At 42.1% G+C, this 14,082-nt stretch overlaps 1 protein-coding gene across 1 annotated transcript in view; it reads left to right on the top strand.

Moving 5' to 3' along the window:
* The window catches only part of LOC134359153 (cilia- and flagella-associated protein 54-like), a 510,505-nt gene that overhangs the window by 409,245 nt on the left and 87,178 nt on the right, over positions 1-14,082 (top strand). The window contains exon 60 of the mRNA XM_063072102.1: positions 11,087-11,246. Coding sequence (XP_062928172.1) covers positions 11,087-11,246 — 160 coding nt within the window. The remainder of the gene's footprint in view (positions 1-11,086; positions 11,247-14,082) is intronic.

Below are 14,082 nucleotides of genomic sequence, written 5' to 3'. Positions count from 1 at the left end.
TTCGAGCCTGCACCGCCATTTATTATGATCATGGCTGATCATCCAACTCAGAACCCAGCCTTCCCTCCATACCCCCTGACCCCTGTAGCCACAAGGGCCATATCTAACTTCCTTTTAAACATAGCTAATGAACTGGCCTCAACAGTTTGCTGTGGCAGAGAATTCCACAGATTCACCACTCTCTGTGTGAAGAAGTTTTTCCTAACCTCGGTCCTAAAAGGCTTCCCCTCTATCCTCAAACTGTGACCCCTCGTTCTAGACCTCCCCAACATCGGGAACGATCTTCCCGCATCTAGCCTGTCCAATCATGAATGAAAAGTATTTCCACCCTCTAAATGAAGAAATTATTTTTGAGAGGAGTATTTTCTTCTAGTCAGTGGCATGTCTTCCAGCAGCTCTCAAGACTCCCTTACCTTAGAGTATCTACTTTGCTTGATATTTTTGGTGTTCAGCACTATCCTGAGGACTGGATCTTGAAGGAAAAAGGCCATTAAAAAGCATAAGGAGAGAAAAAAATGAAATATGAAGGGATCCTGGCCAATAATATAAAAGATTTTTCAAATATATAAAGAGTATAAGAGAGGTGAGAGTGGATATTGGACTGCAGGAAAATAATGCTGGAGAGGTAGTAATGGGATAAGTATTTTTCATCAGTCTTCACTGGAACACACTCGCAGTATGCCAGAAATTTGAGAGTGTCAGGTGGTGAAAGCGAGTGCTATTACTAAGGAGAAGGTGCTTGGGAAGCTGAGAAGTCACCTGCACCAGGTAGACTACACCCCAGAGTTCTGAAAGTAGCTGAAGAGATTGTGGAGGCACCAGTAATGATCTTTCAATAATCACTAGATTCTGGAATCATTCCAGAGGACTGGGATATTGCAACTATCACTCCACTCTTTAAAAAAGGAAGGAGGTGGATGAGAGGAAGTTATAGGCCAGTTAGCCTGATTTCACTGGTTGGGAAGAAGTTGGAGTTGATTGTTAAGAATAAGGTTTCAGGATACTTGGAGACACATGATAAAATATGCCAACACATGGTTTCTTTAAGGGGAAAATGTTACCTGACAAATTTGTTGGAATTCTTTGAGGAAATAACAGGAAAGATAGACAAAGGCGAGTCAGTAGATGTTATTTATTTTTATTTTCAGAAGGCCTTTGACAAGGTCCCATACATGAGGCTGCTTAACAAGGTAAGACCCCGTGGTATTACAGGAAAGATACTAGCATGGATAGTTTGGGACAGCAGGGTAGTGTAATGATCAGCAGAACGCTTTACAGTATAGATGACCCAGGTTAAATTCTTGCCACTGCCTGTAAGGAGTGTGTACGTTCTTCCTGTGCTGTGTGTGTTTCCTCCGGGTGCTCCGGTTTCCTCCCACAGTCCAAAGATGTAGCAGTTGGTAGGTCATTGTAAGTTGTCCCATGATTGGGCTCAGATTAAGTCAGGGATTGCTTGGCAGCGTGGCTTGACAGGCCAGACGAGCCAGACGGGCTAGACGGGCCTATTCCGTGGTGTATCTCAATAAATTAAAAAAAATTGGCTGGCTGACAGGAGCCAAAAGAATAGGAATAAAGGGGGTGTTTTATGGTTGGCTGCTAGTGTGTGTTGGGGCCACTTCTTTTCATGTTATTTGTCAATGATTTGGATGACAGAAGTGATGTCTTTGTAGCCAAGTTTGCAGATGATACAAACAGATCTGGAGGGCCAGGTAGTGTTGTGGAAGAAGAGAGTCTGCAGAAGAACTTAGATTGGGAGAATGGGCTAAGAAGTGGCAGATGGAATACAGTGTAGGGAAGTGTCTGGTCATGCACTTTGGTAGAAGGAATAAAGGTGTAGACTATTTTCTAAGTGGGGAGAAAATTCAAAAATCAGATGTGTAAAGGGATTTCTGAGCCCTTTTCCAGGATTCCCTGAAGGTTAACTTGCAGGTTGAATCAGTGGTAAGGAAGGCAAATACAATGATAGCATTCATTTTTAGAGTATTGGAATAGAAAAGCAAGCATGTAATGCAAAGGCTTTATAAGGCATAGGTTAGAGCACATTTGGATTATTGTGTGCAGTTTTGTGCCCCTTATCTAAAAAAGGGTGTGCTAGATTGGCAAGGGTCTAGAGGAGGTTAACGAGAATGATTCCGGGAATGAAAGGTTTATCATATGAAGAGCGTTTGATGTCTCTGGGCCTGTACTCACTGGTATTTAGAAGAATGAGGGAATCTCATTGAAACCTATCGAATATTGAAAGCTTTGGATAGAGTGGATGTGAGTAGAAGGTCTCCTATAGCAGGTGAGTCTAGGACCAGCGGGCACTCAGAATAGAGGGACGTCTGTTTAGATCAGAGATGAGGAGGAATTTATTTAGGCAGAGGGTGTTGAAACTGTGGAATTCATTGCCATAGACAGCTGTGGAGGCCAAGTCATTGAGTATATTTTAAGTGGAGGTTGACAGATTCTTAATTAGTCATGGAGTCATAGGAGAAGGTATCACAATTGATGTTGTACTGGACAACTAGGAATTCCCTTAAAGAAAGATTATTCTCATAAGCACTCATCACATTCACTGAGTCTTCCTGCGAGTCACGCAGCTCTCTGCACACACACTATTAAACAACAGCTGAAAAACCCAAGATGAGGGTCATTGGTAATATTTAAAGGAACTAATCCCTGCTATTCATGCTTATTATAGCTTGCAATTTTCTGATGAATCGTGGTTAAAACACTCTGACCTCTACACAAGGAACTCCACTATGCTGATATTCAGTATTGATGTTTCAGAATGAGAGTGTCACTGACAAGGCCAGCATTGACTAGCATTTGAAAGTTAGCACATAAGACAGGAATTTCCTCACCTTGAAGGTAGTGAATCTGTTGAATCCTGATTACAAGAAGGCTGTGCAGAGACTTATCTCTACTTCATTTATTTAAGTTCTTAAAAAAACAGATATTTACTCTTTTCTGTACATTACATCATTAAAAATATCCAGTTGTTTTGATAAATATAGCTTTCCTTTCATAGAACCATGGTGACTCTACTAAATTAAGTTCTGATTTACTGCCATTTCATTGGTTTTTCATTTGGCTGACAATAAAGATGCACACGTCAGGATACTCTTCAATGACTGCAGCTCAGCATTAAACACTACTGTCCCCTCAAAACTTGTCACTAAGCTCCTAAACCAGTGTCTTGGTGCCTCCTTGTGCAAATGGATCCTTGATATCCTCACTGGCAGACCCCAGTTAGTACAGATTGGTAACAATACCTCCTCCACGGTCACCTTAATCTCAGGTGCACCACACGGCTGTGTGCTTAGCCTTCTACTCTTCTCCTTATTTTTATGATCGTGTGGCAAAGTACAGCTCCAGTGTCATGGAACCAGCACATAAGTGTCATTACAAAGAAGGCTTGATAGTACAAGTTTGCACAGGTTTGGCTTGTCACAAAAACTTTGACAGTTGAGAATATTCTAACTGCTTGGTATGGAAACAAGAATGCCCAGGAATAGAAAAAGCTATATAAAATGATGGATACAACCCAGTCCTTTACAGACAAAGCCATCTGAGAGGATCAGTGTTTTTTAATTATTCAAGTGCCTTCAATACCTTACAGACCTCATTGCTGGGGAAAATGCTCTGTTGAATGCAGGTTGGCACTTCCATTGTATCCTGAATAATGGACCACCTGACTGGCAGGCCACAGTTTGTGCAGCTTCAGAGCTGTGTCTAACACAGCTGTAAGCAGCACTGGGCCCCACAGGGGACTGTATTGGCTCCTTTACTGTTTACGCTGTACACTTCGGACTTTAGATACGACACTGAGTCATGTCATCTGCAAAGATTCTCTGGAAATTACAATGGCATGAGAGGGGAACTGGCCAAAGTTGACTAGAAAGGGACACTACAAGGAAGGACAGCAGAGCAGCAATGGCTGAAGTTTCGATACTAAAAGTGTTTTTAAGTATATAAAGGGTAAAAGAGAGTTAAGGGTAGATAGAAAATGACCAATAGAAAATGATGCTGGAGATATTGTAATGAGAGATGCAGAGATGGCAAAGAAACTGAATGTGTATTTTGCATCAGTTTTCACAGTGGAAGACATCTGCAGTATACTGGACATTCAAGAGTGTTAGGGAATTGAAGTATGTGCAGTGAAAATTACAACTGAGAAGTTACTCAGGAAGCTTAGTGGTCTGACGGTGGATAAATCGCCTGGACCTGATGGAATGCACCCTTGGGTTCTGAAGGAAGTAGTTGGAGAGATTGCGGAGTCATTAACAATGATCTTTCAAGAATCGATAGATTCTGGCATTGTACCGGATGACTGGAAAATTGCAGATGATACTCTGGTATTTAAGAGGGGTGAGAGGCAGCAGAAGGGAAACAATAGACCTGTTAGCCTGACATCAGTGGTTGGGAAGTTGTTGGAATTGATTGTTAGCGATGAGATTACGGAGTACCTGGAGACACATGACATGATAGGCCAAAGCCAGCATGGTTTCATGAAAGGAAAATCCTGCCTGACTAGCCTACTACAATTTTTTGAGGACATTACAAGCAGCGTAGACGAAGGAGATGAGGTAGATGTGGTGTACTTGGATTTTCAGAAGGCCTTTGACAAAGTGCCACACGTGAGGCTGCTTAGCAAGATAAGATCCCACGGAATTACAGGGTAGTTACTAGCATGGGTGGAGCATTGGCTGATCGGCAGAAAACAGACAGTGGGAATAAAGGGATCCTATTCTGGCTGGCTGCTGGTTACCAGTGGAGTTCCACAGGGGTCAGTGTTGGGAGCACTGCTTCTTACGACGTATATGAATGATTTGGACTATGCGATTGATGGATTTGTGGTTATATTTGCCAATGATGCAAAGATAGGCGGAGGAGCAGGTAGTTTTGAGGAAACAGAGAGCCTGCAGAGAGACTTAGATAATTTAAGGGAAATGGGCAAAGAAGTGGCAAATGAAATACAATGTTGGAAAGTGTATGGTCATGCAGTTTGGTGGAAGAAATAAATGGGCAGACTATTATTTATATGGGGAAAGAATTCAAAATGCATAGATGCAAAGGGACTTGGTAGTCCTTGTGCAGGATACCCTAAAGGTTAACCTCCAGGTTGAGTCAGTGGTGAAGAAGGAGAATGCAATATTGGCATTCATTTCTAGAGGAATAGAATATAAGAGCAGGGACGTGGTGTTGAGGCTCTGTAAGGCACTCGTGAGACCACACTTTGAGTACTGTGTGCAGTTTTGAGCCCCTTATTTTAGAAAGGATGTACTAACATTGGAGAGGGTTCAGAGAAGATTGACAAGAATGATTCCAGCAATGAAAGGGTTACTGTATGAGAAATGTTTGCCAGCTCTTGGGCTGTATTCCCTGGAGTTCAAGCGAATGAGGGGGGATCTCATGGGAAGACCTGAACAGATTAGATATGGCAAAGTTATTTCCCATGGTAGGGGGGGGTCTAGGACAAGAGGGCACGACTTCAGGATTGAAGGACATCCATTTAAAACAGAGATGTGGAAAAAATTACTTCAGTCAGAGGGTGGTAAATCTGTGGAATTTGTTGCCATGAGCGTCTGTGGAGGCCAATTCATTGGGTGTATTTAAGGCAGAGAGAGATAGGTTCTTGATTAGCCAGGACATCAAAGGGTATGGGGAGAAGAAGTGGGGATGACTGGAAGAATTGGATCAGCCCATGATTGAATGGTGGATCAGACAAGATGGGCTGAATGGCCTACCTTTGCTCCTATATCTTATGATCTTATGACTCAGCAATAGTTGGGTGTATAAAGGGAGGACAGGAGGAGGAATACAGGGCCCTGGTGGAGGACTTTGTCAAATGGTGTAATCTGAATCATCTGCAGTTGAACATCAGTAAGACAAAGGAGATGGGAATAGACTTCATTCCAGACTTCCAGTGCAGGAAGATGAAGCCTGCACTGCTCCCTGTTACTATTGATGGTGAGGACATGGATGTGGTGAGGACCTACAAGTATCTGGGGGTGCACCTGGATGACAGACTTGAGTGCAGCACCAACACAGAGGCTGTGTACAAGAAGGCCAGAGTCTACTTCCTGGGGAGACTGAGATCCTTTGGAGTATGCAGACCTCTCCTTCATATGTTCTACCAATCTGTTGTTGCCAGTACAATCCTCTATGCGGTGGTGTGCTGGGGCAATGGCATCAACACAGGTGATGCCAACAGGCTCAATAAACTGATTAGAAAGGCTGGCTCTGTTATAGGAGTCAAACTGGATACACTGGAGGCTGTGGTAGAACAAAGGATCCCACAGAAAATCTTAGCAATTCTGGACAATATTTCTCACCCCCTGCATGCTACCTTGGCTGTAAAGAGGAACCCTTTTAGTAATAGACTAAGACAAATGCACTGCTCCAAATAGTGCAATATGAGGTTATTCTTACCCTTGCCGTTAGGCTCTATAATGAGTCAACCTATTGCCAGGGAAGTGATGACCCCCTCCTGTTAGACTGTTTGAGGTAACTTGTTTTTTATTCTTTCTTACTTCTCTTCTAATATTTCTAATATTTATATCTGGGCACTTATACTGCTACTGTGAAACTGTAATTTCCTTTAGGATCAATAAAGTATCTAGCCATCTATCTATCTATCCCCACCATTGAGTACATTTAAATGGAGCACTGCACAAGAAAGCAGCATCCATTCTACCACTCAGCCATGCTCTCTTCTCACCATCGGGCAGGAGGGAAAGGAACCTTAGGTTCCATACCACCAGTTTCAGGATCATTTATTACCTTATAACCGTCAGACTCCTGAACCAACATAGATAACTTCAATCTTACTACTCTGAATTGATTACAAATTCCCTTTCAAGGACTCTTTCCAACTTGTGTTCTCTATTATTTTTATTTGCTCAGTTTGTTTTCTTTTGTATATTGATTGTTTGTCAGTCTTTGTCTTTTTGTGCAGAGCTTTGTGATAGAACTCTATTACATTTATTTTTTCTTGTGAATTTCTGCGTGCAAGTGAATCTTATGGTAGTATGTAGTAACATATATATGCTTTCATAATAAACTTACCTTGAACTTTAAGATTAGCAATAGTTCTTTCGGCCCATGTTGTACATACTGACTTTGTTGTCAGTCTGAGGTAATCCAATCTGTCTGCACATTGGCTGTTTCCCTCAATTCCCTGCAAGTGTCTGTCTAAATCTATATACTACTAAAACTCTCATGCTCTGTCTATCTGTTTGTCTGTTTGTGACCTCTAATTAGCACAAACGGTACATTACAGTGGCACTTTTTTTGGCTAAATTGAATTAAAATGCGCTAACTTACAGAATGCAGGCAAAGTTCAGGGTTATATATTCGTATAAAATTGCTCATTCGCCAAAATCAACAGGCTCGCTTTCAACCGAGAGCCGATCCACCATCATGGAAATGGGGACACGACAGCCCGATGCATGCGCAGGGCCAGCCTTAGCAGTGACACCCACCAGAGAAAAAGGGCAGGGCAGCCTATTTCGAGGGGTCACATTCTGCTAATCACCATCAGCATGTGCAGGGCTGGGACAGATCTAACTGTCACTCATCAGTAAGAGATAATTAAATCTTATTGTAATGACGTACTTTGAGACACCCATAAAACCCTTTGCTGCAGTCAAAGGACAGCGGTGACTATATCACGTCCATTTAGGAGAGTGCCAACCACATCATCAAGAATAATCAGCATCCTTTGGTGTAACTGCTTCATATTCCTAGCAATTATTGGCCTGTGAGTTTGACGTCAGTGGTGGGTAAATTGATGGAAAGTATTCTTAAAGATGGTATATATAATTATCTGGATAGACAGGGTCTGATTAGGAACTGTCGACATGGATTTGTGCATGGAAGGTCATGTTTGACAAGTCTTATTGAATTTTTTGACCAGGTTACTAGGAAAGTTGACGAGGGTAAAGTGGTGGATGTTGTCTATATGGACTTCAGTGAGGCCTTTGACAAGGTTCCACACGGAAGGTTATTTAGGAAGGTTCAATCGTTAGGTATTAATATTGAAGTAGTAAAATGGATTCAGCAGTGGCTGGATGGGAAATGACAGAGAGTAGTGGTAGATAACTGTTTGTCAGGTTGGAAGCCGGTGACTAGTGGTGTGCCTCAGGGATCTGTACTGGGTCCAATGTTGTTTGTCATATATATTAATGATCTGGATGATGGGGTGATAAATGGATGAGTAAGTATGCAGATGATACTAAGATAGGTGGAGTTGTGGATAATGAAGTAGGTTTTCAAAACTTGCAGAGAGTTTTAGGCCAGTTAGAAGAGTGGGCTGAAAGATGACAGATGTTTAATGCTGATAAATGTGAGATGCTACATTTTGGTAGGACTAATCAAAATAGGACATACATGGTAAATGGTAGGGCATTGAAGAATGCAGTAGAACAGAGGGATCTAGGAATAATGGTGCATAGTTCCCTGAAGGTGGAATCTCATGTGGATAGGGTGGTGAAGAAAGCTTTTGGTATGCTGGCCTTTATAAATCAGAGCATTGAGTATAGGAGTTGGGATGTAATGTTGAAATTGTACAAGGCATTGGTGAGGCCAAATTTGGAGTACTGTGTACAGTTTGGTCACCGAATTATAGGAAAGTCGTCAACAAAATAGAGAGAGTACAGAGAAGATTTATTAGAATGTTACCTGGGTTTCATCACCTAAGTTACAGAGAAAGGTTGAACAAGTTGGGTCTTTATTCTTTGGAACGTAGAAGGTTGAGGGGGGACTTGATGGAGGTATTTAAAATTATGAGGGGATTGATAGAGTTGACGTGGATAGGCTTTTTCCATTGAGAGTGGGGGAGATTCAAATGAGGATATGAGTTGAGAGTTAAAGGGCAAAAGTTTAGAGGTAACATGAGAGGGAACTTCTTTACTCAGAGAGTGGTAGCTGTGTGGAATGAGCTTCCAGCAGAAGTGGTTGAGGCAGGTTTGATATTGTCATTTAAAGTTAAATTGGACAGCTATATGAACAGGAAAGGAATGGAGGGTTATGGGCTGAGTGCGGGTTGGTGGGACTAGGTGAGAGTAAGAGTTCAGCACGGACTAGAAGGTCCGAGATGGCCTGTTTCCGTGCTGTAATTGTTATATGGTTATGGTTATATGGTATCTTCTATCCAGCATTGGGGTAAAAAAAATGGTCAGCCTAATTATGCCATGTGGAAAGGGAAGGGGGACATTATGGTCAAGAGATTACGCCAAATGTTGTCGGGAAATGGCAAGGAGAGGGAGAGAACAAGAATCGGATGAGGCCAGGGCCACATGACTCCAGGATCAAAGTGTCAGGACAAAAAAAGATGAGAGAAGAAGAGACAGAGGAGGAGAGGCATGCACATCTCCAGGATCAGAGACAAACAACAAACAGCAAAAGAGATGAAGAGACGGGGGATGAAAGGACTGCACATCTCCAGAATGACAACAAGAGACACAAGAGTGGCAGATAAACCAGAAATGATGCCATCAAAAGTGTTCTTCTTTAAACGAGGAGGAGCTATATTTGCTTTGCTATGCATCATCCTTCATTAATAAACTGAGGTTTTCTATTTCAGTTTCCAAAGTAGAGCGATACCAATAGCATTCAGGAAAATTTAGTGTACGTTCTGGTCACATCAGACTGCACTACCCTTCTCTCAAAGGGTGCCCCAACGGGTCACCTTGTTGTCTAGTACTTTATTAAATGTATCTACTTCTTCCCTTTCTCCTTCCTGATACATAGCACCCTTTGTATATGAAATAAAACTTGCCTTTTAAAATTTCTTTTAAACTTCCACTTAAACTTTCCCCCTCTCATCATAAACCAAACATCTGTAGTATTTGATGTTTCCAACCTGGGATAAAGATTCTGATCTTCTATGCCTCTCATAATTTTATGTACTTCTTTCAGGTCACCCCTCAGCTTATAACACTTCAAAGAAAACAATCAAAGTTTGTCCAACTTCCCCTTACACTTACTACTATCCAGTCCAGGTGCCATCCTGGTGAATCCCTTCTTCACCCTTTCCAAAATCTCCACATCCTTTCTGTAATAAGGCAACCAGAATTGCGCACGGTATTCCAAATGTAGCCCAACTAAAGTTTTATACATCTGCAATATGACATACCAGTTTAATGTCTCCTCAGATAAAGATGAGCATTTATGAGCAATGCCTTCTTTACCATCCTATATAAGTTGCCACTGTCAGGGAACTACAGATTGTGCTCCTGAGATTGTTTATTTTCCACATATATGCATTCACTCAACGATATCTGCCCTCTCCTTGTAACTAAGTGCTTTTTTTAAAAATGCATTTTCCCACTGCTTTTGTGCCATTTCAAGAGTAGTATGTCAATGAGAAAGGGCATATGAGAACACAGGAAAGATCGTTGAGTTACAAACAAGAGAAAATCTGCAGATGCTGGAAGTCCAAGCAACACACACAAAATCCTCGAGGAACTCAGCAGTTCAGGCAGCATCTATGGAAAAGAGTGCAGTCGATGTTTCAGGCCGAGGCCCTTCATCAGGAATGTTGAGTTGGTTAGTGGCAGTATTATATGGACCAGTGAGGGTCCTGACCCAGGAATATAAGAAATAGAAGCTGGAGTAGCCATTTACCTCATCACACTTGCTCCATTATTCAGTTATCTCATGCTGATCTCTCATTTCACCATTTCCCTGATTTAACCCCTACTACTAGCTTGCTATCTCTTCTTTCAGTTGGTCCTGATGAAGGGTCTCAGCCCGAAATGTCGACTGTACTTCTTCCTAGAGATGCTGCCTGGCCTGCTGCGTTCCCCAGCAACTTTTATGTGTGTTGCTTGAAATTCCAACATCTGCAGATTTCCTCATGTTTGCGTTCATAGGAATCAATCTGGTTGAACTTGCTACTCCGTGTAGATGGGTAATCAAACTTGCACACATTATTCCTGATGCAGTCGTTACTTTTGTTGTCAAAACCTTTTGCTGTAAGTTCAACATACTGTAATATTAGCATTTCTAATTGCTTGCTGTGCCTGCATATTATAAGGAATTCAAGCATTAGTATAAAAGGAATAACGTGGGATAATTTTTTGTGTGTATCTTGTAGGCTGATAAGGCAGGCATATTTGGAACTTGTCTTGTTATATTTCCACCTTTCTGACGAAGATGACAAAGAAACTGAGAACAGCCTTAGACACAACCAACTGGATAACAAACTGGCTGTGAAATCAGGATTACTGTTAATTCCGAAACAGACCAAAAGAAAGGTAAGCATACAGTAATTTTCAGTATGGTTGGTGCTATAAAGAGACTTGGATACTATGCCTGCCCTGTTGCATTATTCCTGTATCAGAGTTGCACTTCTATAAACATGATTTTTAGGGTAGATGCAAAGTTATCTGGTTTCAGTCTTTTCCCTTTGGAGGCAACATTTATTATTAATCTTACTTACTGATTGTAAGAACACCAGCAACTCTCCTAAAACACGTCAAAATAAAAGGAAAAACAAAATATTGGAAATACTCAGTAGGACAGTCAACATCTATGGGAAGAGAAACAGAGTTAATGTTTTAGGTCAAAGATCTTTTGTCAGAACTGGTTAGGAAACAAAAGCTTATTCAGTTGCAAAGACTACAGGGTAGGACATTGTCTCTCAAAGATTAAGTCTGATGTAATTAAGAGGATAAAATGTAAACAACATTATGCTCATGTTGCACAGAACATCGCATATCATTTGTGTAAGAAGGCTCCAAGTCAAGGGTGTACAGCACAGGCTCACGATCAAGCATACTTTCTTCAGCCAATGATTGGTGTGTCAAGGCCGACCTGGACGGGAAAGGCAGTTTCCCAGAGCAAATAGCTTTCACCACATTGCTTCCATAATCGTATGGTCTGACACCAGCAGAAGTGGTTATTGGTGAACTCACAGTCCCCTGGGAAGACAACATCGATGAAGCCCATGAGTGCAAGTTAACCAAGTATGCAGAATTAAGATCAGAGTGCAGAGACAGAGGGTGGAAGGTCTCAGGCTATCCATTCGAAGTGGGCTGCCGTGGGTTTATTACGTTCACTTTCCAGAAGTGGCTGCGTGACCTTGGCTTCACTAAAAGAGAGATTAAATCAACCAGCAGGGCTGTAGCTGAGGCAGCAGAGAAAGGATCAGCATAGGTGTGGACCAAGTATGTCCAGAGGGGCAGATAGTCAGACAGTGTATACATATCTTGCAAACCCTTCAGTCGTTGCATAGACACCTGAAGAGCAGACTATCTGTTGGATGGAAGTGAACAACAACTTTGATAGAGGCAGATGCCAAGTTTTTAAGCTCACCAGTGGGAGGTGGTGCTTTAGCACTGCTGGCCCACCACTTCGAGGGAGTCTTGATCATAAGCGGGCTGAAACTCCTGAAGACAGGTGGAAGATCAACTGATGATCCCACAGGACAGTTAACATCTTAGTCCTCGTGTATTTTTTAACTGATCAATAAGTGAATGGGAACAGTTACTGCACCCCCTTTTCTACTTGGGTGTATTGGAATTTATAGACTTAATCTTGAATTCCACAACTTCAGGTAACTTGACTTCTGTGGTATTCACTTAGCTTGTTTGTTCTTTTTCTCTTTTTCTTACCTCTTTTGGAGTGGTGGACATGCCCAGCTGACCTGCTCTGCATTTTACATAGAAACATAGAAAACCTACAGCACAATACAGGCCCTTCGGCCCACAAAGTTGTGCCGAACATGTCCCTGCCTTAGAAATTACTAGGGTTACCCATAGCCCTCTATTTTTCTAAGCTCCATGTACCTATCCAGGAGTCTCTTAAAAGACCCTATCGTATCCGCCTCCACCACCATCGCCAGCAGCCCATTCCACACACTCACCACTCTCTGTGTAAAAAACTTACCCCTGACATCTCCTCTGTACCTGCTCCCAAGCACCTTAAACCTGTGCCCTCTTGTGAGAGCCATTTCAGCCCCGGGAAAAAGCCTCTGACTATCCACTTGATCAATACCACTCATCAACTTATACACCCCTATCAGGTCACCTCTCATCCTCTGTCACTCCAAGGAGAAAAGGCCGAGTTCACTCAACCTATTCTCATAAGAGATGCTCCCCAATCTAGGCAACATACTTGTAAATCTCCTCTGCACCCATTCTATGGTTTCCACATCCTTCCTGTAGTGAGGCGACCAGAACTGAGCACAGTATTCCAAGCGGGGTCTGACCAGGGTCCTATATAGCGGCAACGTTACCTCTCGGCTCCTAAATTCAATTCCACGATTGATGAAGGCCAATACACAGTATACCTTCTTAACCACAGAGTCAACCTGCGCAGCTGCTTTGAGTGTCCTATGGACTCGGACCCCAAGATCCCTCTGATCCTCATTTTGCAACTCCTTCATTCTTCTGTTGAACTTCTTTTACTCTATATTCTTGCTCTCTATCTGTTCCCATTCACAGATAACCCTACAACATATCCCCATTGTCACCCTCGTTTCATCTGATCCGAGACATCCTCCTCCCCCACCCTCCATTTTATATCAGTTCAGAGGAAGAATCTTCAACGTGAGATTTTAGCTCTGTTTCTCCTCCCACAGATACCTGCTGAGTATTTCCAGCATTTATATATATATATTACCACTAAGACATAAGTTGCGCAACCTCAAACCCTCTTCCTCACCTTGATTCTTAAAACACCATTACGTCGCTCACATCACCTCCTTTGATTAACTGTTAGCTATTTCCAGATATAATCAAAATTCTTGGGTTGAAGATTAACCAAACTGTTTTGGAGTTAATCTTGTGATTTGTTATGTAAGTATATTAGTCAGTGAGGAAATAAACGACTCAGTTGTTTGTACTTCATAGAACTGGTTGGATCAAAGAGAGAGGCTTTGGTATCAAACTGAATGCAAAGGGAAAAATTAATGGTGAGGTGCTGTCCCTGCATTCTACTAATCAGTGAGAACCATTGCACAGCGTTGGGATAGAATCCTGGCTCACTTACACTCTCTCCCCAATGGTATCTACATGTCAACCATGCCCATTTGGTAGCAGTTTGTATATTTACTGCTGTTCCAGAGCCTCGACCATGAAACATGAGAAT

Source organism: Mobula hypostoma, chromosome 20 (assembly GCF_963921235.1).
Source record: "Mobula hypostoma chromosome 20, sMobHyp1.1, whole genome shotgun sequence".
Classification (NCBI taxonomy): Eukaryota; Metazoa; Chordata; class Chondrichthyes; order Myliobatiformes; family Myliobatidae; genus Mobula; species Mobula hypostoma.
This window is presented reverse-complemented; position numbering and strand designations above follow the sequence as displayed.